The sequence below is a fragment of the Hyla sarda genome, chromosome 4 (assembly GCF_029499605.1).
Source record: "Hyla sarda isolate aHylSar1 chromosome 4, aHylSar1.hap1, whole genome shotgun sequence".
Taxonomy (NCBI): domain Eukaryota; kingdom Metazoa; phylum Chordata; class Amphibia; order Anura; family Hylidae; genus Hyla; species Hyla sarda.
The window spans coordinates 344,522,662-344,548,273 of record NC_079192.1 but is presented as its reverse complement, the minus strand read 5'-3'; the positions used below and the strand labels follow the sequence as shown (position 1 = coordinate 344,548,273).

Here is a 25,612-nt window from a genome sequence, read left to right as displayed (position 1 = left end):
ATAGGTGGGCCCGATCATCATGTTGTAAACAGGTATGTGATCACCCCCCCTGCTATGTACTGGTAACTGCATCTCCTATTTTGCAGAGTGATCAAAGGTCTTCTTTAACAGTGTTTAATAACATGTGTAATAACTTTCATGTTAATACCCTACTTCTAATAGTTATTATTAGAGTCACCTATAGATTGTAATATCTTTTTTTTATAGAGGAATATTTATTGAAGGAATTTGCTGTGTTATTGCTGGATTGCTTGGAACTGGAAATGGTTCTACCTCTTCAAGTCCAAACATAGGTGTATTGGGTATTACAAAGGTAAGATTCTCAAAAAATATTCCACTAAGGGCCTTAAAGTCGGAAACATGTCAGTGTGTTTGGTGTGTAACCACCTTTAATAAAAAAAAAAAAAAAAAAAAAAAAAAAGCCTGCTTTTACTTCACAAACTGGAGATTTTTTCTTCTTGTATTCACTGCGCTGTCCTGTACCTCCATGCACGCAAGCAACTGGATAGAAGTCCGTTCAGTGGAACCAAGTGTTACCAAGTTGGTCTACTTTTTAGGACTATGGGTTATAAGCAGATGTTATATCTTTAAAATAATAGTTTGCAGATGTGGCCCAAACCGCATGAAGATGCTACATTCCACTGGTGAGGGAAAACAATTTTGGCAGCCTGCAGAAGCTGACAATCTATGGATAATCTAGGATTGGGCCCTGTGGAACATAAATAGTAGAGTGGCCTCTGTTGTGTTGGCAAAAGTAACTACCATCACTTTGTAAATCACCTTAAAGGGGTACTCCGGTGGAAAACTTTTTTTTTTTTACTCAACAGGTGCCAGAAATTACTTATATTTAAAAATCTTAATACTTCCAGTACTTTTTAGGGGCTGTATACTACAGAGGAAATGCTTTTGTTTTTGGATTTCTCTTCTGTCATGACCACAGTGCTCTCTGCTGACCTCTGCTTTTCATTTTAGGAACTGTCCAGAGCAGCATATGTTTGCTATGGGAATTTTCTCTTGCTCTGGACAGTTCCTAAAATGGACAGCGGAGGTCAGCAGAGAGCACTGTGGTTGTGACAGAAGAGAAATCCAAAAAGAAAAGCATTTCCTCTGTAGTATACAGCCCCTAAAAAGTACTGGAAGGATTAAGCTTTTTTAATAGAAGTAATTTACAAATCTGTTTAACTTTCTGGCACCAGTTGATTTAAAAAAGATAAGTTTTCCTCCAGAGTACTCCTTTAAAATGTAATGTTGTAATGTTGTGGGCACTTAAATGAAAAATTACTATAGTATAGAACTGTGCACAATAGTCATTTTTCAAAGTCACTTTCACTTTGAATTTGGTGCCATATAATCTTCAGCAAGCGACTATTCTTCCTGCCCCTAATAGCTCTGTATTAGGAGATGAAGACTCCTGTTCCATCCCCATAACACCCATCCCAGTGATTTACAAATCTGCTTAACTTTCTTGCACCAGTTGATTTGAATTTTTTTTTTCCACCGGAGTACCCCTTTAAGAGTCTGTGCAATAGGCCTATGAAATATAAAAGGGGTGGTCATCACTGCTTAGTTTTCAATAAGGTGTAGAACTGAGCATTCTTTCTGTTGAGAACTGAATTGCAGTGACTGTTTAGTTGACAGACTAGGCCCTCATTTGCATATTAGGTGCTGAAACTAACATCCCTGATTTCTTAGGTATGGGGTATGGGGTGGGGTTCAGCATACAATTTTTAAACTATAGGAGTATGGCCGGTAGACATGACTCTAGTACAGTGCCATGTCCATATAAACAGAATAATAGCAGATGCTGAGGATTACACCCAGCAAACAGGAGAGGAGAAGTGATACTGTGCAGTGTCCACAGAATAAAAGCAGATACTGAGAATTATTACCATAAAGTAGAAGACGTAGGGCGGAACATGGCCCTTTTCTCCACCAGAACACCCTGTGGTCCTCCTGTACTACAAGTCATGTGCTCCTCATCCACAGCCACTAAATGACTTGGTGCTGCACTTAGCAATACCCCCTCTTGGCTTAAAGCAGCTAGCATACACTGACCCTAGTATTAACTACATAACGGCCTATTTAAAAAAGTACTACCTCCCCCAAATTTTATGGGACACTAATTGGGTCAAATATTTACCAGGCCCGAAAATTTTGGGTTATTTGCAACTATCAAGCCTACAGAAAAAACAAGGCCTTATATTCAATGTTCTGCTTAAAAATCCAAAGCTTTTATTAATGCAATTTAATGATATACACATAAAATATATATGTAACTTGCCTGACCTAGAAAACTGATTGTTAATGTCCTGGCCACTGGCTCCTGAAGCGTCAAAGAGACAGGATCTTCTCCTTTTGTGCACTGAGGTCCCAGTAATGATAGCCTCCCTAGCCTAGTCTAATAGCTATTACTGACAGCTCTAGCAGTTTTCTAACTGGATACTAGAACTGTCAATCATAGCTGGTAGCCTGGGCTAGTGCACACACTGTTGAAAGCTGTCCTCGCTCTGGGATCCCAGGCATATGTCCTGGACCCCTAGAAGGGCCCCCTTTCACTTGCTGCTGCAGGCCTGGTTGTTGTCACTCGTGACCGCATTTGCTTTACTCCTCTCCAGAGGATTCCAGGGAAGCCAGTTGGCTGTGCCCTAGACGGCTGCCAAGCTTGCCTAACGGCAGTGCCAGCCCTGTGTGTGAGCTGTACTGTAATTGGCCAGGCAAGTAAGGATTGTAATAGAGGATCCATTATAGCAGTAGGAGCACTAAAATCACCCTGTCACCACTCTAAAGAGTTATTCTAAAAGTCATACAGGTTTCTAAAAATATTTTGAATTGACAGGTACGCTTTAAGGTCTATTTATATTCCACTTCTTTGGAGATAATATAGAAGCTAGAGCTTTGAATAATGTTCCGCTTTTTTATTATTTATATTCCTATTAGGTTGGCAGTAGAAGAGTTGTACAATATGGTGCTGGGATTATGTTCATTTTGGGGACAATTGGAAAATTTACGGCTCTGTTTGCTTCTGTACCAGACCCTATACTTGGTGGAATGTTCTGTGCATTGTTTGGTAAGAATAAATATATTATTATCACTAATAAAATTTGAAATATATTGTTTTCAATCAAAGTGACTAATGGCAAACTCTGAATCTCCACTCAACTTAGAACAGGAAGACAAAATGGTTTTGAGGCCATGAAATTTTTTTTTACGGTAAACAAACAACATTTTACTGAAGACATAATCATAAAAATATCATGTTTATTTAAGAATAGGTCACAAATCCAATTTCAGTAGATGGTCGGTAAACATTTAGTGAGAACATTGTGCCATGCACTTTCAACATTGCTGGGACAGGTCTAATAAGTATAAGAGTGAATCTGTCATCACAATAAGTTGCTCTATTTAACTTAGCGGGCCTGTCTTTATAAGATGCAGCTTAGGTTTTTTTTGTGACATTAATATTATGTTATCATCAATTTCATTTATAATTTTAACATATAGTCCAATTACTATAATATGTGATATTTGTGGATGACATTAAATAATTATCTGTGAGTTTTTAATGCACATACGTCTTTGAGAATTTATTCCCTTACAGGCAATAATGCTAGACTGCCCAGCAGGTCTTTGTAGGGAATGTAAATATTAAAGGGGTACTCTGGTGGAAAACAATTTATTTTAAATCAACTTGTGCCAGAAAGTTATGCAGATTTGTAAATTACTTCTATTAAAAATGTTTTAATCCTTCCAGTACTTATCAGCGAAAGTTCTTTTCTTTTTGAATTTCTTTTCTGTCTGTCCACAGTGCTCTCTGCTGACACCTCTGTCCATGTCAGGAACTGTCGAGAGTAGGAGCAAATCCCCATAGCAAACCTATACTGTTGACAGTTCCTGACATAGACAGAGGAGTCAGCAGAGAGCACTGTGGTCAGACAGAAAATAAATCAGCATCTAATAAGTGCTGGAAGGATTAAGATTTTTTATTAGAAGTAATTTACAAATTTGTTTAACTTTCTGGCACCAGCTGATTTGAAAAAACTAATTGATTTCCACGGGAGTACCCCTTTAAACTGTGAGCCCTGGTAATTATACTGATACAGGTTATTACAAGGTGGAAAAAAAGCCTTACACAAAGACTTACAATGGAACCTGCATTTTGAAATAATTTGCATTGACAAGTGAGTTGCGAAGTGAAACACACAGCTGCATGTTTCTTTTTTTTTTTTTTCAAATGGCAGTAACACTTCAATTTTGGTCCAGTCTCTATTCAGAGTAAATGATTCAGAGTCAGTAATCTAGAATTAAGTGCAGGAGAGAGAAGTGTGAGGAAAGGTGTGTCTATCTATGAGGATGGCATATGGTCTGAGCACTGAAAACCTCTGCAGCAATGCTGACAGCTAGAGATGAGCGAACTTTTTAAAAATTCGATTCTGCCAATTCGCCAAATTTTAAATTATTTTTTTTTTCGATCCAAATTTTTTCACGGTGAATCTATATTAGAAATGGCTTTTTCTTGACTACCGAGAGCCTCAATAGGGGTGTAGAACACTTTGCTTTGTTCTAACATGCAAATGGAGTGTGCTGGGGTAGTGAAATAATACTGTTATTCAGAATGACATGCAGATTACAGGCATTGCTTTTGGAATCACTGCCACAGAGTGGCACAATGACAGAGTCTGGAGGTGGCCTCAGTGTGAGGAGACCATATAGTGGCTGAATGACACAGCGTGGAGGTGTTGGCAGCATGATGAGACCATATATTGTCTAAATGACATAGCCTGGAGTTGGCTGAAGCATGAGGAGACCATATAGTGTCTTAATGGCCTAGCCTGGAGTGGGCAGCAGCATGAGTAGATGCTATGGCTTCACAATCCCTAAAATTAAAAGATGAATTCTGAAATTTAAACTGAAGATTTTGGGTAGCTAGTGCTACCATAACAAAATTTTTGTTCCCAGGCCCAGCAGCATCAGTAAACCATATATTGCCTGAATGACTCAGCCTGGAGTTGGCTGAAGCATAAGGAGACCATATAGTGTCTGAATGGCACTGAAGCAGTGAAATGATGTTGTTCATCCTGTTATCCTTGCGACTTACTAATAATGTGGCTTCCTCAAAGGGCCTGAGCAAATGGCAGGTGTCACGTATGAGCTGCCACTGGTTCACATTGAAGTTAAACAGTGGAGTACCCCTATCCTCTTGGATCATCAAGAAATCAAGTGATGGCTTTTCTCTGTTCGTACAGTTGGTCCAACATATGGAGGGTGGAATTCCAATGTGTGGCAACGTAAAAAAATCAGACTATGTTGGGGGATACCGTTCTGACACTGCAGCTCAAGGAGGGTGTGCTTTGCGGTGTATGAGTGGCTGAGGTGCAAAGTTTCCTTCCCAATGTTAGGATGTCTTGCAAATGGGGGGAACACTTTAGGAACGGCTTCACAACCAGATTGAACACGTGTGCCATACAAGGCACATGGCTCTGCCTTCCCAGTCGCAGCGCATGCAAGATGTTCTTCCCGTCGTCAGTCACCATGGTTCCCATTTCCAGTTTTCGTGGAGTAAGCCATGCTCCAATTTCTTTACGAATTACTTTTAGCAGTTCCTCCCCTGTGTGACTGCTTTTGCCATGGCAAACCATGTGAAGAACAGTGTGACATCGCCGTGCCCTGCACACATGGTATGCTGAAGGGCCACTGAGACCTGTCTGGGCAGTGGAGGCTGAGAACACGGTGGAGGATGAGGAGGCGGAGTCGCACATTGTCACAGGACCAACGGCTTGAGAGCGTGGAGGAGGAAGCGGTGTGACCTGTCCACGTTGGTGTTGTGGCTGTGCAGGAACCATATTCACCCAGTGAGCCGTGTATTGTCCCTGACCATAGTTACAGCTCCAGACGTTGGCGCTGTCGTGCACTTTGGTACACACCGACCGCTTAAGGACTGGCCCACCTGCTCTTCCACAAAATTGTGCAGGGCTGGTACTGACTTCTTCGCAAAGAAATGATGGCTTGGGACTCTCCACCTTGGCTCAGCACAAGCCATCAGTTCTCGGAAAGGTGCAAAGTCCACCACTTGAAAAGGGAGGAACTGCAGAACCAGCAACTTGGACAAGAGCACATTCAGCTTCTGTGCCGTTGGATGAGTTGGCGCATACTGTTGTCTCTTTGACATGGCTTCGCCGATGGATAGTTGGCGGAATGGCTGACTAAAAGTAGGAGGAGCAGAAGCATCTGGAGCGACAGAAGGAGGGTATGACACACAGCTTCCTTCGGCTGAGGTGGTGGAGCCTTGGCTGGCTGAAAGAGGGAGTGGCGTGCCACTGGGTGATGCAGCAGGCCGGACAACTATATCTGAACCACGGTTCTCCCAGGCCGCTTTATGGTGGCGAAGCATATGTTGACGCATTGGGGCCATAGTGCCAACATTGGGACCCTGACACGCTTCACGTTCTGCAGACATATCTTGCATGTGGCTATGTGAACCTCTTCCGGATGCTTGATGAAAAACTGCCACACCGCCGAGTAGCTGATTTTCCCCACAACAGTCCGCACTAATTGACTGCTACTGCCGCCGTCTTCAGGAACCCCTGTTCCAATAACTCCCAGGAAGGTAGGCTGCCACGAACCAGGTGGTCTCCCCTGGGCACATTTGGCTCAAGAATTTCCACTTCTGCCACCATGCTGACTGCCAACCATGCTACCACCTTGCTGGCTCAGCTGCTGCCTCACGGGCAACCTGCAAGCCTCTTCTCCTGATGATGATGAAGCCTCTTCTGCAACCAGCTCCCAATTGCGCTTGGCTTCATCATCATCAAAAAGTGTCTGCAGGTCACTGATGTCCTCCTCAGGTTCCTCAACCATGTCTGCTTCAGGACCCTGAACCCTGGCAACACCGCATCTCACGTCACTCTTCTCATCACTACTTGCCCGCCTAGCGGAGGAAGCGGCGGATGTCTCCTCCACTTGCTGGCTGGGCAGTAGCTGCTGACTGTCCTCTATTGGATTGTCCTCAGTGAATAGTGGAGCTGAACCCACAGCATAAAACACTTCTGTAGGGGAGGGAACAGCATAGGACAGAGGCAATGGAAGGACAGGGACTGCCATGCCAACTGAGGGTTGTGTCTGAGGTACTGTTGACTGGGGGTATCAGATGTCACTTGTGATGAAGTGGATGACCATATTAAACAATCAATGACGGCAGATGGGTTTCTGGTCGAGACATGACCGCTAGCTGATACCGGGAGCGCAGGCCTCTCGCTGCGACTCCTGCTGCTACTCACCCCTAGTCTGCTGCGACCTCTGCCTGATGAATTTAGGCCTCTGCCACTCCTCTGTGCACGTCCTGGCCCTTCTCTGCGTGCCATACTTAGTGCGTATATGAGGGGAGTACAATACGCTTCACTACGCTTTAAACAGTATTTGTCTAGAACAGCAGCAGGTGTGTACTTGTGCCTGGACTTTCACCGTATCTAGACCCTTGACAGATTAACAGGTACAAAATAGTACACTACTTAGATGTAGGTATGTGGTATGCACTTATGAGGGCAGAAAAATGCGCTACAGTTCACTTAAAAAAGTATCTGAGTAAAAACACCAGACGGTGTGTACTTTTGCCTGGACTTTCACAGTATCTAGGCCCTTGACAGATTAACAGGTTTAAAATAGTACAATACTTAGATGTAGGTATGTGGTATGCACTTATGAGGGCAGAAAAATGCGCTACAGTACAATTAAAAAAGTATTAGAGAAAAAACACAAGCGGATGAGTAGTTTTGCCTGGACTTTCACAGTATCTAGGCCCTTGACAGATTTACAAGTACAAAATAGTACACTACTTAGATGTACGTATGTGGTATGCACTTATGAGGGCAGAAAAATGCACTACTGTACGCTTACTAAACGTATTGGAGTAAAACACCAGCCGTGATTACTTTTGGCTGTCCTTTCACAGTATGTAGGCCCTTGACAGATTAACAGGCACAAAATAGTACACCACTTAGATGTAGATATGTGGTATGCACTTATGAGGGCAGAAAAATGCGGTACAGTACGCTTAAAAAACATATTTTAGTCAAACACCTGCTGGTGATTACTTTGGCCCAGACTTTCACAGTATCTAGGCCCTTGACAGATTAACAGGTACAAAATAGTACACTACTTAGATGTACATATGTGGTATGCACTTATGAGGGCAGAAAAGTGTGCTACTGTACCCTTAATAAACGTATTGGAGTAAAACACCAGTCGTGATTACTTTTGGCTTTGCTTTCACAGTATGTAGGACCTTGACACATTAACAGGTACAAAATAATACACTACTTAGTTGTTCGTATGTGGTATGCACTTATGAGGGCAGAAAAATGCGGTACAGTACGCTTAAAAAAAAACACATTTTTGCACAACACCAGCAGAACACAACAGTGCTGCAGCACAAAAAAGCTGTGTATTAAAAACAAAATTTCACTCTGTCAAAGACCATTAGGAATTGACTGCTGGGTATTATACCGTCTACAGACTAGTATAACCAGCAGATGATTTGTTGTGGAACAAAGACTCAGAATTGCGCTGATAAACTCTTCCTGCCTCCTCTCCTAAGGTTTATGAAGTTGAGGCAGCTTGTTGAAATGTATGAGGCAACACACAGCTATCTGCCCCTCTCTGTAATACAATGCTGAAGAAAGTAACTGGGAAGTTAATGGCTGCAGTAAAAATCCTTTTCAGTGAAAAAAACACTGGTCTCTGTCCACCAGAATGCTGATGTGACTAGGATGTTAAACGCTGCTGGAATGAGCTTTTTGGTTTAACACCCACACACAGAGCGATGTCTGTCCTATCTCACTGCAGTGTAATGAATGATGTGATGAGCCGCAAAATGGCTGCTGATTATATAGGGCTGTGACATCACAGGGGTGACTGGCTGCTGATAGGCTGCATCCTTCATGTGATTCAGGGTCATCCCGCCTACTTCCCTTCCCTCCTTCCCAGCGTTCCTTGCCCCATGTACTGATATGTGGATCCGCCATTTTAGATGACCTGGAGCCTGGACCGCAGGAAATGCAGTTTAATGAAGCAATTCGCATGATAGAATCGTGGCGATATTCGCATTCGTTGCATATCGAATATTTCATGAAATTCGTAAAAAATTTGGGTTTTTCAACTTCAATTCGCTCATCTCTACTGACAGCAGTAATACATCTATTTCCCAAAGACGACCTTTGGATATGATGCTGCACACATGTCCAAGGCCTGTTCTGAGTGGAACATGACCTCTGAATCCTCTGTTTGGTCTTGCCTAAGCCATCTTCATGAAGAGCAATAATAGTTTTCTTCACATCCTCAGAGAGTTCTTTGCCATGAGGTACCATGTTGATCTCTTATTGACCAGTATAAGAGATCATGAGCATGATAACACCAAATTTAAGACACCTGCACCTCATTCACTCCTAAGACATGTAACACATTAACGAGTCACATGACTAATTGAGCCCAATTTTGGCATGTACTCACTTTTGTTGCCAAGTTCTAGACAGTAATTTTATTGATTTATTTTGAGGGGACACACTGTTAGGCTGGGTTCACATCACATTTTCTCCCATACGGGAGCGCATACGGCAGGGGGGAGCTAATACCTCGCGCTCCCGTATGCTTTTGTATGCACTCCCGTATGTAATTCATTTCAATGAGCCGGCCGGAGTGAAACGTTTCACTCCGGCCGGCTCATTGAAATTAATTACATACGGGAGCGCATACAAAAGCATTCGGCAGCGCGAGGTTATAGCTCCCTTCTGCCGTATGCGCTCCCATATGGGAGAAAACGTGATGTGAACCCAGCCTTATACAGACTGTGAACCCACTACCTTACATTGTAGTAGAGTGTCATTTCTTCAGTGTTGTCACATAAAAGATAAAATAAAATATATATATTTTTAAAAGTGTACACACTTATGTAGGATACTATACATAGCACCCCTGTCATACATGATATTGTATATAGACCATATTCATAAAGTGTATATCATAAATGCATATATATATATATATATATATATATATATATATAAAATAAAACATCATATACACAGCATATATATTGAATGGGGACTGCCAGGGTGCAGAATTTAAAACTTATTTTCTATCCTTTGAATAGGGGATAGGTTTTGCTGCACTGGAGTACTCTTTTAATCCGTGCAAAAGCCTCATTAGATAATCAGCATACATTATTGTGCCCTTTTAGGGTATGTTCACATGTCGGTAAATCCAACACACGTTTTGTTACCTTTTACTTCGGTGGGTGGAAAATCTGCAATAGCAGCAAATTTGCTAATTGCCAGTGGATCAATTGAAGTGAATGGTACTGAAACTTGCAGCGATTCTCCAGCATGGAAACCCATTGTGAGTTATCAATAACTTAATGTAACTTTAACGGGTTTTCACCTACATTTCTCGGCTGCACCACACTGATAAATCTGCCTTACTGTCTTTGTGCAAGAAACCTTCTATGTTAATAAGATGTAATGTATTTTATATAAAAGAGAGACTTTTTTTGTTATTCATTTACTCTTTTTGTTATTGTTAGGTTTGAACATAATGTAACATATAGTATAAAACAGATAAAAACTTTTACCTATCTATTGTTATTTTTAGGCATGATTACAGCTATTGGCCTGTCTAATCTGCAATTTGTTGATATGAATTCATCTAGAAACTTATTTGTGTTGGGATTTTCGTTGTTCTTTGGACTAGTTCTCCCAAACTTTTTGGACTCAAATGCTGACTACATTAAAACAGGTGAGAAAAAATAAGTTATTAATAAAATAATTTAATATAAAATGCCAGTCTGTATTCAATGAGTATGTATTACATAATAAACGCTCGAGTTCGAGCACTCTAAGAATGTGAGCATTTGCTATGACAGAATCTTCTGTTTAAAGGGGTACTTTTTTAAAGGGGTTATTTTTATCATATCAACTGGCTCCAGAAAGTTAAACAGATTTGTAAATGACTTCTATAAAAAAAAATCTTAATCTTTCCAGTACTACTCAGCTGCTGTATGCTCCACAGGAAGTTGTATATTTATTTTCTGTCAGACCACAATGCTCTCTCTGCTGCCCCCTCTGTCTGTGTCAGGAACTGACCAGAGTAGAAGCAAATTCTCATAGCAAACCTCTCCTACTCTGGACAGTTCCTGACATGGACAGAGGTGTCATCAGATATCACTGTGGTCTGACAGAAAAGAACAACTCAACTTCCTCTGTAGTATACAGCAGCTGATAAGTACTTCTATTTTTTTTTTATAAAAGTAATTTACAAATCTGTTTAACTTCATGGCACCAGTTGATTTAAAAAAAAAAAATTTGATTATTAGAGTACCCCTTTAACCCCTGTATACATAGTTACATAGTTACATAGTTAGTAAGGTTGAAAAAAGACATACTCTTTCTGAGTGTTGCTGTGTAAGAGGGGGCGTGAAAGAGGAGTTTCAAAAACTGGAGTTTGAAAGCAGGAGGTTGAGATCGCTGTGAGTTTTAATTTTTGAACCCACAAGGTCTACAAAAAATTTGAAGTGTAATTTTGACTGTCTGTTTTTTCCTATACATTTGTGAAATCCCCATAATTAGATGGCCTCCATGTTGGAAAATGCAGTCCAATGTACATCCTGTTCAATGTATGCAATCCTTGAACAACAGTTTGAGGGTGCATATTGTTGTGCGAGATGTGTGCTAGTTGTCCGTTTGGAAGCCCAGATCCTGCATCTAGAGGGGCGACTGGCAACAATGAGAAGCATTAACAACATGGAGAGGAGTCTCCTGCTCACTGAGCAGGCACTCTCGGGAATAGAGGTGGGGGAGGACAGTGGGACGGAGTTGCAGGACAGTCAGGCAGTTAGCTGGGTTACAGTTAGAAAGAGGGGTAGGGGAAAAAGTGTCAGGGAGGCTAGTCCTGAACTGGCACACCCCAACAAGTTTGCCCGCTTGGCAGATGAGGGGGATGCCATTACAGAGCTAGCAGAACTGCAGCAGGATACCGCCTCTGACCGCCAGGGGGGTGTCTGCTCCAGTAAGGAGGGAGGGAGGAGTACAGGGCAGGCCAGACAGGTACTAGTGGTGGGGGACTCAATTATTAGGGGGACAGACAGGGCAATCTGTCACAAAGACCGGGATCGCCGAACAGTGTGTTGTCTGCCTGGCGCACGAGTTCGGCACATCGCGGATCGGGTTGACAGGTTGTTGGGCGGGGCTGGAGAGGACCCAGCAGTCATGGTACATATTGGTACCAATGACAAAGTAAGAGGTAGGTGGAGTGTCCTTAAAAATAATTTCAGGGACTTAGGCCGCAAGCTTAAGGCAAGGACCTCCAAGGTAGTCTTTTCTGAAATACTACCAGTACCACGAGCCGCACCAGAGAGGCAGCGGGAGATCAGGGAGGTAAACAAGTGGCTCAGAAGCTGGTGTAGGAAGGAAGGGTTTGGGTTCATGGAGAACTGGGCTGACTTCGCTGTCGGTTACCGGCTCTACCGTAGGGACGGGCTGCACCTCAATGGGGGGGGTGCAGCTTTGCTTGGGGAGAAGATGGCTAGAAGGGTGGAGGAGTGTTTAAACTAGGGACTTGGGGGGAGGGAACCTACAGCAAAGAGGGGGAAGATAGTGTAGATAGAGAGGTGGGAATTATAAATGTACCTGGGGGTGGAGCGGAGGGAGGGGTTAGAATAGTTAATAGGATTAGGCTTCATAGGAAAATAAAACTTACACCCTTGAATCCCATTAACCCCAATAACATAAAGGATGGAAATGTAAAGTGTATGTTCACAAATGCCAGAAGCCTAGCAAATAAAATGGGGGAGCTTGAGGCCTTGATACTGGAGGAACACATTGATATAGTTGGGGTCACTGAGACATGGCTGGACTCCTCGCATGACTGGGCTATCAATCTGCAGGGGTTTACATTGTTTCGCAAGGATAGAATGAACAGAAAAGGTGGTGGCGTCTGTCTGTATGTAAGAAGTGGTATGAAAGTCAGTGTGAACGATGCCATAGTGTGTGATGATTCTGAGGATGTGGAATCATTGTGGGTAGAATTACAAAAGGAGGGAAATACTGAAAAAATAGTATTTGGTGTAATCTACAGACCCCCTAATATCACTGAAGAGATAGAAGTTCGGCTTCATAAACAAATAGAGAGAGCCGCCCGGGCAGGTACAGTGGTAATAATGGGAGATTTTAACTATCCAGATATAGATTGGGGTCCGGGGTTGGCTAAAACTACAAAGGGGCGACAATTCCTAAATTTATTGCAGGATAATTTTATGGGCCAGTTTGTGGAGGACCCAACAAGAAGTGATGCCTTGTTGGATCTGATCATTTCCAACAACGCAGAGCTGGTTGGTAATGTAACTGTGCGGGAAAACCTTGGTAATAGCGACCACAATATAGTTACTTTTGACTTAAAATGTAGAAAACAAAGACAGGCGGGGAAGGCAAAAACATATAACTTTAAAAAGGCAAATTTCCCTGGGCTGAGGGCTGCACTACAGGACATAGACTGGGGGGAGGTGTTGGCAAATACTGATACAGAAGGTAAATGGGACATCTTTAAATCAACTCTAAATAACTATACAGCTAAATATATACCAAAGGGGAACAAATATAAACGATTAAAACTAAATCCTACATGGCTGACACATGATGTTAAAAGAGCAATGAACAACAAAAAAATAGCCTTCAAAAAATACAAATCTGATGGGTCAGCTATAACATTTAAACAGTACAAGGAGCTTAATAAAATCTGTAAAAATGTAATAAAAACAGCAAAAATTCAAAATGAGAGACAGGTGGCCAAAGAAAGCAAAACTAATCCTAAATATTTTTTTAGATATATAAATGCAAAAAAACCAAGGACAGAGCATGTAGGACCCCTTAATAATGATAATGGGGAGGTTGTCACAGGCGATCAAGAGAAGGCGGAGCTACTGAATGGGTTCTTTAGTTCTGTATACACTATGGAAGAAGGAGCTGACATTGGCCAGGTCAGTGCTGGTAACACATCATGTAATGTACTGAACTGGCTTAATGTAGAGATGGTACAAGGTAAGTTAAGTGATATAAATGTAAGCAAATCCCCAGGACCGGATGGACTACACCCAAGAGTTCTTAGAGAGGTAAGTTCAGTAATATCTGTACCCCTGTTCATGATATTTAGAGATTCTCTGGTGTCTGGTATTGTGCCAAGGGACTGGCGCAAGGCGAATGTGGTGCCAATCTTCAAAAAGGGCTCTAGGTCTTCCCCAGGAAACTATAGACCGGTAAGTTTAACGTGCATTGTGGGTAAATTGTTTGAAGGACTTATAAGGGATTACATACAGGAATACATAGGGGATAATAGTATTATAAGTGATAGCCAGCATGGGTTTACTAAGGATAGAAGTTGTCAAACCAATCTAATTTGCTTTTATGAAGAGGTGAGTAGAAGCCTTGACAGAGGAATGGCTGTGGATATAGTGTTTCTGGATTTTGCTAAAGCATTTGATACTGTCCCTCATAGACGTCTGACAGGTAAGTTAAGGTCTTTGGGTTTGGAAATTTTAGTTTGTAACTGGATTGAACACTGGCTCATGGATCGTACCCAGAGAGTGGTGGTCAATGATTCGTACTCTGATTGGTCCCCGGTTATTAGTGGTGTACCCCAAGGTTCAGTACTGGGCCCACTGTTGTTTAATTTATTTATCAATGATATAGTGGATGGTATTAACAGCTCTGTTTCTATCTTTGCAGATGACACCAAGCTTTGTAGCACGGTACAGTCTATAGAGGATGTGCATAAGTTACAAGATGACTTGGATAGACTAAGTGTCTGGGCATCCACTTGGCAAATGAGGTTCAATGTGGATAAATGTAAAGTTATGCATCTGGGTACTAATAACCTGCATGCATCGTATGTCTTAGGGGGGATTAAACTGGCAGAGTCACTGGTAGAGAAGGATCTGGGTGTACTTGTAGATCACAGACTACAGAATAGCATGCAATGTCAGGCTGCTGCTTCCAAAGCCGGCAGGATATTGTCATGTATCAAAAGAGGCATGGACTCAAGGGACAGGGACATAATACTCCCCCTTTATAAAGCATTGGTACGGCCTCACCTGGAATATGCTGTTCAGTTTTGGTCACCTGTCCATAAAAGGGACACTGCGGAGTTGGAAAGGGTGCAGAGACGCGCGACTAAACTAATATTGGGCATGGAACATCTTAGCTATGAGGAGCGATTAAAGGAGTTACAATTGTTTAGTCTTGAGAAGAGACGTTTAAGGGGGGATATGATAAACGTATATAAGTATATTAATGGCCCATACAAAATATATGGAGAAAAACTGTTCCAGGTTAAACCCCCCCAAAGGACGAGGGGGCACTCCCTCCGTCTGGAGAAGAAAAAGTTTAGTCTCAAGGGGCGACACGCCTTCTTTACCGTGAGGACTGTGAATTTATGGAACGGTTTACCTCAGGAACTGGTCACAGCAGGAACAATTAACAGCTTTAAAACAGGATTAGATACATTCCTGGAACAAAATAAGATTAATGCTTATGAAGAAATATAAAATCTCATCCCTTCCCCAATATCGCGCCACACCCCTACCCCTTAATTCCCTGGTTGAACTTGATGGACATATGTCTTTTTTCGACCGTACTAACTATGTAACTATGTAAGTTCAACTATGGGATATAAGGGTAGGGGTGTGGCGCGATATTGGGGAAGGGATGGGATTGTGACCAGTTCCTGAGGTAGACTGTTCCATAAGTTCACAGTTCTTATGGTAAAGAAGGCGTGTCACCCCTTGAGACTAAACCTTTTCTTCTCCAGACGGAGGAAGTGCCCCCTCGTCCTTTGGGGTGGTTTAACCTGGAACAGTTTTTCTCCATATTTTTTGTATGGGCCATTTATATACTTATATACATTTATCATATCCCCTTGAAATGTCTCTTCTCAAGACAAAACAATTGTAACTCCTTTAATCGCTCCTCAGAACTAAGATGTTCCATGCCCCATATTAGTTTAGTCACGTGTCTCTGCACCCTTTCCAGCTCCACAGTGTCCCTTTTATGGACTGCTGCCCAAAACTGAACAGCATACTCCAGGTGAGGCTGTACCAATGCTTTATAAAGGGGGAGTATTATGTCCCTGTCCCTCGAGTCCATGCCTTTTTATACATGACAATATCCTGCTGGCCTTGGAAGCAGCAGCCTGACATTGCATGCTATTCTGTAGTCTGTGATCTACAAGTACACCCAGATCCTTCTCTACCAGTGACTCTGCCAGTTTAATCCCCCCTAAGACATACGAAGCATGCAGGTTATTAATACCCAGATGCATAACTTTACATTTATCCACATTGAACCTCATTTGCCAAGTGGATGCCCAGACACTGGATGCCCAGTCATCTTGCAACCTATACACTGTACCGTGCTACAAAGCTTGGTGTCATCTGCAAAGATAGAAACAGAGCTGTTAATGCCATCCTCTATATCATTGATAAATAAATTAAACAACAGCGGGCCCAGTACTGAACCTTGGGGTACACCACTAATAACCGGGGACCAATCAGAGTACGAATCATTGACCACCACTCTCTGGGTACGATCCATGAGCCAGTGTTCAATCCAGTTACAAACTAAAGTTTCCAAACCCAAAGACCTTAACTTACCTGTCAGACGTCTATGAGGGACAGTATCAAACGCTTTAGCAGAAACACTATATCCACAGCCATTCCTCTGTCAAGGCTTCTACTCACTTCTTCATAAAAGCAAATTAGATTGGTTTGACAACTTCTATCCTTAGTAAACCCATGCTGGCTATCACTTATAATACAATTATCCCCTATGTATTCCTGTATGTAATCCCTTATAAATCCTTCAAACAATTTACCCACAATGCACGTTAGACTTACCGGTCTATAGTTTCCTGGGGAAGACCTAGAGCCCTTTTTGAAGATTGGCACCACATTCGCCTTGCGCCAGTACGGATTTTACTGAACTTAGTTCTCTAAGAACTCTTGGTTGCAATCCATCTGGCCCTGGAGATTTGCTTTCATTTATATTACTTAACTTACCTTGTACCATTTCTACATTAAAGTAAATCTGTCATCAGAATCACCCGCACTAAATCTGTTACACAGGCTTGTAGTGCAGGTGATCCTGATTAAAACGCTTCTTACCTCATTAAAAACTGTGCAGCAGTTCGCCATATATCTTCATTTTTAGTTATATGGTATTCCCAGGCTTGGGACTCAGTGGGAGGTCCGCAGCATCAGCACAGACTCACTTACGTAATTTTCGCCCGGCGGAGCGGCTGCCCGGCTCATGAATATTCATGGCTGCCTCATCGCAGTCTTCCTCCTGGTGTAGGTGGCCGCGCATGCGCCACGCGCCGTACACCCGGAATCGGCGTTCTCCTGCATAGATAGATATGCAGGAGAATGCCGCTTTCGGGTGTACGGCGCTCGGCGCATGCGCGGTGCTACCCACGTGACCTACACCAGGAGAAAGACTGCGATGAGGCAGCCATGAATATTCATGAGCCGGGCAGCCGCTCCGCCCGGCGGAAATGACATAAGCAAGTCCGTGCTGATGCTGCGGACCTCTCACTGAGTCCCAAGCCTGGGAATACCATATAACTAAAAATGAAGATATCTGGCGAACCACTGCACAGTTTTTAATGAGGTAAGAAGCGTTTTAATCAGGATCACCTGCACTACAAGCCTGTGTAACAGGTTTAGTGCGGGTGATTCTGATGACAGATTTCCTTTAAGCCAGTTCAGTACATTACATGATGTGTTCCCAGCACTGACCTGTCCAATGTCAGCTCCTTCTTCCTTTGTATATACAGAACTAAATAACCCATTCAGTAGCTCCGCTTTCTCTATATCGCCTGTGACAACCTCCCCATTATCATTATTAAGGGGTCCTACATGCTCTGTCCTTGTTTTTTTTGCATTTATATATCTAAAAAAAATATTTGTGTAGCGTGTAGTTTTTGTTATTCTGATATGCCATAGATTAATGGCATCTTTCGGGTTTTTATCATAGTGTCCAGTCCAGTATTTTACCAGATAAAACTGCATTGCACGCTGCACTATTTTGTCCTGCATTCTTTATGTAATCTCTACGGCAGCTCCTAGTAATCTTCAAGCATTGTTATGATTTATATGTTTCAGAACAATCATAGCTTTATTACCATGTAGGAGAAAAATATCTTCAGCTCACTAGTAGTGCACAGCAATCCTCCAATGTATACAGGCAAAAAATTTATATATAAAAGGAATTGGGCCAGCACATATGCTAAAAATATATTCTTTATTGGAACTTTCTAAAATGAGACGTGGACACATCATAGGACATCGTAGGACTGAATTAAAAATGTTTTTCAGGTGTATTTCTTTTACAATACATATTTTTTTCATGTATGTCCTATGATGTGGCCACTTTTCACTGTGGATGTTAAGTTCTAATAAAGAGGATTTATTAAATAAAATAAAACGCCTGAAAAAACGCCAGTGCAATTTCCTGCGTCTGGCGTTTTTTTCTGGCTTTTTTTCTTGCGTTTTTTGATTTGTGTGGAAATTGCACCTTGGCAGTTTTTTTTGGTACCCAAAAAAAGGATGCAGCAGTGATGGAACGAAATGTATATATTTTATAACAAAATTTTTATAATTTTTTAATAAAGTGTGTGTTTCACTTTTTTTTCTAAAATTTTTTCTTTTTTTAGGTAGTACTACTACTCCCAGCATGGAACAGACTGTTCCATGATGGGAGTAGTAGTACATGTACTACAGACATATCTCCCCGGATGTCAGTCCTGACACCCGATGCGATCGTCCATAATATAGCAGAGATGTGGTGTGGCTCCATACAGCGCTCGCATCTCTGCTCTGTACTCCGGCCAGTGATGTTAATAGAACATCATTCATATTTTCCGCCCAGAGCTGTGATTGGCCGGATGGTTGCAGCTACTCACAGCTCTGAGGGAAATATGAATGAGTGAGTGGCCGGCCTGGAGTACAGAGCAGAGATGCAAGTACTACTACTCCCAACATGGAGCACACTCTGCTCCATGCTGGGAGCTGTAGTACCTGTATTAATAGACAGATCGCAGCGAGTGTAACTTCTGACACCCGCTGCGATCTGTCTATTAATGCAGGTACTACAGCTCCCAGCATGAAGCAGAGTGTGCTCCATGTTGGGAGTAGTAGTACCTGCAGTTAAGGAAAGATCACAGCGGATGTCACAACTGACACCCGCTGTGATCCTCCTGTATAATGTATAGATGCGGCCGCTCTTCTATTGTCCCCTGCACTGACGTATATTTATACACATATTCATATATCCCACAGAGAGCTGTGATTGGCTGGAACCATCTGGCCAATCACAGCTCTCTTTGGGAAATATGAATAGGTGTATATATACGTCAGTGCAGGGGACCATAGAAGAGCGGCTGGCCGCATCTATACATTATACAGGAGGATCGCAATGGGCGATCTGTCTATTAGTACAGGTACTACTACTCCCATCATGTAACAGTGTGTTCCATGCTGGGAGTAGTAGTACTACCTAAAAAAATTGATCCCTGTTTAAAAAGTAATAAAAATTTTGTTATAAAAAAAGATACATTTTGTTAGATATAATTTTTTCCTTCACTACTGTATCTTTTTTTTTTTTTTTTATGGTACCCTACGAAATTTTATTAAAAAAAAAGGTATCTCCATCACATTTTAGGTTCCCTAAAGTCCAGAAAAGAATGAAAACCGCCTGCAAAAACGCCAAAGTTAAAACCCACACATCGCTTTTCTTAGCGTTTTTTCAATCCCATAGACTTCTATGGGAGAAAAACGCCACTATTTTGACTAAAGAAATCGCCAGTGGCACAACATGCTGCGATTACCAACGATCTGAAAAATGCCAAAAAAGAGTGAAAAAACACCAAACGGATAAAAAAAATGCCAAAGTGAAAAATGCCAAGTGGAATAAGAATTTTGGGATTTCTCATTGATTTACGGCTAACATCTGGCTGCAGATTTGGCGGTTTTCTTGGTGTTTTTCCAAAAAATAAAAACAAGTGGAATTCCAGCCTAATAGCCCTATGTCTCCATGTTGAAGAAAACAACCGCCTAGATACCTACCTCAATCACTCCCTCAACAATGCACCTGTCATATCTTCTGTGCTCCTGTGTTGTTCTTCTTTCTTCTGGTGATGTCCCACTCCCTTGCTCTCCCCTGTTTTGGCTAGGCATGGAGTGGGACTTCACCTGAAAAAGGGATTACCAATACAGGAGCGGTGGCTGGAAGATTTGACAGCTGTAGCACCAGGGTAGCAGGTAAGGTAAATATGCAACCATTTTTTGTTTTATTCAACATGAGGAGACATGTATACATTTAGATACGTGTCCCACTCCACAAACACCCAGGAACTTTCTTAAAAAGCCCACTGTGCATGTACCGTACATAGATTGAACCCATTGCTACCTACATGAGGCTGTATGGAGGGACACAGAATACAGAATTCCTTCAGCTCCATACTACCAAGCCTTCACAGCATGATTTGTTTTGTATTCATAGGACTAAAATGTATAAATAAAAACCTCCATGTTTTGGTATAAAATAAGAGGCCTATAAATATTGTATTATGGCTCTGTAAAACTGGAGGACTCTTCATAGTCATCTCGTAATGGTCAGAGGAGATTTTGTTTTTGAAATCTTACCATAAAGAGCAATTTAGCGTTACCTCCTTTAGGGTATGTTCACACATAGCATATAAACTACAGATATTTTTTGCTGTATTCAAGACAAATAATAAATAATAGAAATAGAAACCAGCATAAAATGTAGCATATATGATACTTTTGGACATATTGATATATTTGTGTGCTTGATACTAAAATAAAACCTGGATCTTAAGCTGAAGTCTGCTTTCCTGTCATCTCACAGTGTGCAGACATAGATGTGGAATAATGAAGCACAGAGAATATAAATGAGAAGATGTAAGATTCTACACCTTCTTTAACACTAATGATTAAATGTTTGCAGGTTTACCAGAGCTGGATCAGATACTGACTGTGCTGCTAACTACTGAAATGTTTGTCGGAGGTTGCATAGCGTTTTTCTTGGACAATACCATACCAGGTAATGTATACTAGTAAAATATATAGAGTGCAATATTACACGTACATGACACAGGAATGCGGCGGAAAAATCAGCTTGGCAATTCAGTTGCAGTAGATTGCTATTCTTTTCAATGGGATTCTGCTGCATTGTGCACACAGTGTAACATTTCTGTGTAGGCATGCAGATTTTTTGGGTATTTTCACATGACGGAAATTCCAGGTGGACATTCTGCAGTGTGAACATACCATTAAAATCTGTATATACCCAATTTTTCTTGAATCTTGTACATATTTTGAGTTAGGAGATATGTTTTAAAGGTAAATACAAAATTCTGTTGACTTAAAGGGGTATTCCTGCTAAAGACATCTTATCCCCTATCCAAAGGATGTCTGTTCGCGTGGAACCCACCACTGGGACCCCCCGTGATCTCCGTGCAGCACCAGCATTCTATATAAGGCTGCTGCAGTCTCGGAAACCTCGGGACTAGACAGTTTTTCGGGACTGGAGACGTCACGCCACACCCCTCCATTCATGTCTGTGGTAGAGGGGCCTGACAGCTGGGATGCCCCACGATCTCCGTGCAGCACCGGCATTCTATGTGGGGCTGCTGCTCCAGTCTCGGAAACCTCTGTGTTTTTTGGAGACTGGAGATGTGACATCACACCATGCCCCCTCGTGACATCACACCATGCCCCCTCTATTCATGTCTGTGAGAGTGGTCGTGATATAAATGGAGGGCGCATGGTGTGACATCACAAGGGGGCGTGGCATGACATCATGTCTCCAATCCCAGCGGCAGACCCCCCGCGATCAGACATCTTATGCCCTATCCTTTGGATAGGGGATAGGATGTCTTTGGCCGGAATACCCCTTTAATTGAATTGTGTGAACTTATAGTTTTAAGGTTACTGTAGCACAACTTATGGCACATTGGACATGAACTGCTGTTTCTAAAGAAAACAACTGTATTTTAAAGACAGCTCTGAGAATTAAACTTGAGGGCCGTATTATCACTATGAAACTGATATATAACTTTTACATTCTATATAAATGAATGATTTGTGCTACCTCCACACTGGAGCAATTTACTAAGCTAGAATTCTGGCTAAAAAAAAAAACTTGCATACATGTCCACCACATTTGTGATGTGTTTTAGACACTTTTTTCTCCATAAGTGGATATAAGCATTTCATAAGTTTTAAAACTTATATTGTCAAATACATACAGGTTTATGCAAAGACTCAATGTCTGCAGTGTTCATGCACACTGGGAAATTGGGGACCTTAAAAGGACAACTGCAGCCTTAACAACTTATCCTCTTACACTCCCCCTCCCCAGCTCTATGGGGGAGGCCTGAACGCTGCCTCCTTGCCTCTCCCATAGAATTACATGGAGGAGGCATATCGGCCGCGGCGTCATGCTGCGGCTGTCACACCCCCTGCACGGGAGAGGCGCGGCAGAGCTGGGGCCCCATACAGGTGATCGCAGGGGGTCCCAGGGGTAGAACCCCCCCCCCCTCCCGTGTAAAGGGGATAAGTTATTATGGCTGCATATTTCCTTTAAAATAGAACTTTTATTTACTAGCAATATTTTATTCTGCCGCCACCAATCAAAACTATCATGTTGCATGCATATTCTTATTGTGCTAAGAAGTCCAGATTTTTAGGCTTAGTTCAGAGTTTGTTCCATAGAAAATTATCTGCGTTCAACACATTGGTAATAATCATCTGGCACAGTATTCACAGTCAGTGAGTAGGCTGTTAGTAGTTTAATCACATTTCCTTTATACAGTCCACTCATGTTGGCTGTTGGTTATATGGCAGTAAGTTAGTTGCCGTTTCACTTTACATTCATCAAATACGCTGTGAAGGTGCTACGTGTGACTCTACCCTTTAGCAGTTTCTGTGTTTTTGTTTTTCCACCTGTTTTCAAACCGAAGCAAGGCATGAAGAGAAGTGTCTAATGGGAGGCTCCCCTCCAGCTTCTCACTGTTTGGCTTGACTTGACTGACTTTCACTATATGCAGCTAGCATGATACTGTATACATATATATGCTCAGCGTAGCCAAGCATATGTGTTCAATAAGAGGAGGGAAATAAGCTAGTGCCAGATACATTCTGTGAAAAATCCTTCTATCCCCGCTAAATCCCTAGACACAATAGTTGGCAGGCTGCTCCTGTCAGCAGCTTTAGTCAACATTCATTTAATGTGTATAGGCCCCTAAGAGATCCTATTAAAGGAAATCTGTCACCTACGCTAACCTGTCAGAACCAGCAAGTAGTGCAGGTGACACTCATAATAACGATACTCACCTTGTCCCGGTCCGTGGTGGGGATCTCCTGTAATCTTTCACACTATGGTTAAAATTATCAGTGGAGGGTATGGTATTAGGGAGCTGTAATTACTCCTCTCTTTGTATATGGAGCTTGTAATATATAATTCTCCGTGCCAATCTTATATTGCTTAGGCGCAGAGTATACCTATGCTCTAGACAATTATTATCCCTCCACTGTTTAAAACTAACTACCAGCCCACCCGACGTTTCGGTGATAAATCACCTTTGTCAAGGGTTAGAGGCTAAGTTAGCCTCTAACCCTTGACAAAGGTGATTTATCACCGAAACGTCGGGTGGGCTGGTAGTTAGTTTTAAACAGTGGAGGGATAATAATTGTCTAGAGCATAGGTATACTCTGCGCCTAAGCAATATAAGATTGGCACGGAGAATTATATATTACAAGCTCCATATACAAAGAGAGGAGTAATTACAGCTCCCTAATACCATACCCTCCACTGATAATTTTAACCATAGTGTGAAGGGGTAATATTTTAACAAGTTAAGAATAAAGATTGTTTTTAAGGGGGGTTTCTAGTGAAGGGTTTAATCCCCGCGAGGGGGTAACCCCTCAAAGGTTGTTGAATTTATGATTTGCCCTGTTACCTCCAGGGACATATTTTGTGGATAAAACTCCTGTAATCTTCTCCGGTATCTTTGCTCCGGGCAGTGGCTTGGGCCACAGGCGGAGCTTAATGACGTCACCGCTGCTGCTCTCTGCTGGGTCCCGGGTCCTGGGAACAGCAACGGTTACATCATTATGCTCCGTCCGTGCCTCAAGCCGGTGCCCGTAGCGAAGATACAGGAGCAGATTACAGGAGATCCTCGCCACGGACCGGGACAAGGTGAGCATCATTATCGGTACCGACAGGTTAGTGCAGGTGACACTGGTGACAGATTTCCTTTAAGTACCATTAATGACTTTGAAAGAAGTTATTGTACTTTGATGCCATTAATATTTTGTAAACATTACTTCCAGGTTCAAAAAAAGAACGAGGACTGGTGCAATGGAAGCAAGGATCAAATGCCACCACTGACACATGTGCTGACCTAAAAAGTTATGATTTCCCTTGTGGGATGAAATTAGTTAAGAAAGTAAAGTTCTTCAGATGGCTACCTATATGTCCAGTTTTTACAGGATTCAAAGCTGCTTTTAAAAAAGATCCAGCCATAGAAATAATAGCAAATCACGATATGCGAAACAGCTCATTTTGCACAAAAGTATAATACAAGACACAAACATTTTAATGCCATCAAAGGTGAAAGACATAAAAGCCCCCAATAACAACTTTTGATGCTAATATTGTAGTTTAAAGTAACATGCTAGACAAAAATAAATATTTTGTAGAAGGGAGGACTTGGGTCCTTTTAATTTACTCAGGTGTTTATTTTATTCTCTGCTTCACATACTTGTTTTCAAAGGTTTTTCCAATATAGTCCATAGAGGTAAAAGTCTAAGAGGAAAGATAATCTTTGCCTGCATGTTTCTAAGGTGCCAGCAGTTGTGAAAACTACCTTTTTGTGAAGTTGTAAACACTCTGCCGTTACATATATAGTTACATATAGTTAGTACGGTCGAAAAAAGACATATGTCCATCAAGTTCAAATCATTGCTACAGTACCTGCCAACTCTCACCTCTCTGTGCTCCATTTGCTTTTAGGTGCCATGTGAAGCTTCCAAATCCTCCATAAATATGTTCGGTGGACAAATTTAAAGGGGAACTCTGGTGGAAACAAGTAGAAAAACTAATGTTTTCAAATTAACTGGTACTGGTATGTTAAGCAGATTTGTAAATTACTTCTATTAAATAAGTTAAATAAATGTAATACTCCCAGTACTTATCAGCTGCTGTGTGCTACAGAGAAACGTGTGAATTTATATTCTTTCTGACAACAGTGCTCTCTGCCGACACCTTTGTCAGGAACTGTCCAGATTAGAATCATATGCCCATAGGAAACCTCTCCTGCTCTGGACAGTTCCTGACACGGACAGAGGTGTCAGCAAGAAGCACTTTTGTCAGGCTGGAAAGAACTTCACAAATTTCTCTGTAGTATATCTGTAGAATACAGCAGCTGATAAGTGCTAGAAGGGTTAAGATTTTAAAATAGAAGTGGTTTACAAATCTGTTTAACTTTCTTGCAC

At 41.9% G+C, this 25,612-nt stretch overlaps 1 protein-coding gene across 1 annotated transcript in view; it reads left to right on the top strand.

Annotated features, from left to right (window-relative positions):
- SLC23A1 (solute carrier family 23 member 1) overlaps positions 1-24,818 on the top strand; it is a 122,717-nt gene extending 97,899 nt beyond the window's left edge. The window contains exons 10-14 of the mRNA XM_056516543.1: positions 208-313; positions 2,938-3,067; positions 10,639-10,782; positions 21,060-21,155; positions 24,449-24,818. Coding sequence (XP_056372518.1) covers positions 208-313; positions 2,938-3,067; positions 10,639-10,782; positions 21,060-21,155; positions 24,449-24,696 — 724 coding nt within the window. The 3' untranslated portion in view covers positions 24,697-24,818. The remainder of the gene's footprint in view (positions 1-207; positions 314-2,937; positions 3,068-10,638; positions 10,783-21,059; positions 21,156-24,448) is intronic.
- Positions 24,819-25,612: the final 794 nt, after the last annotated feature.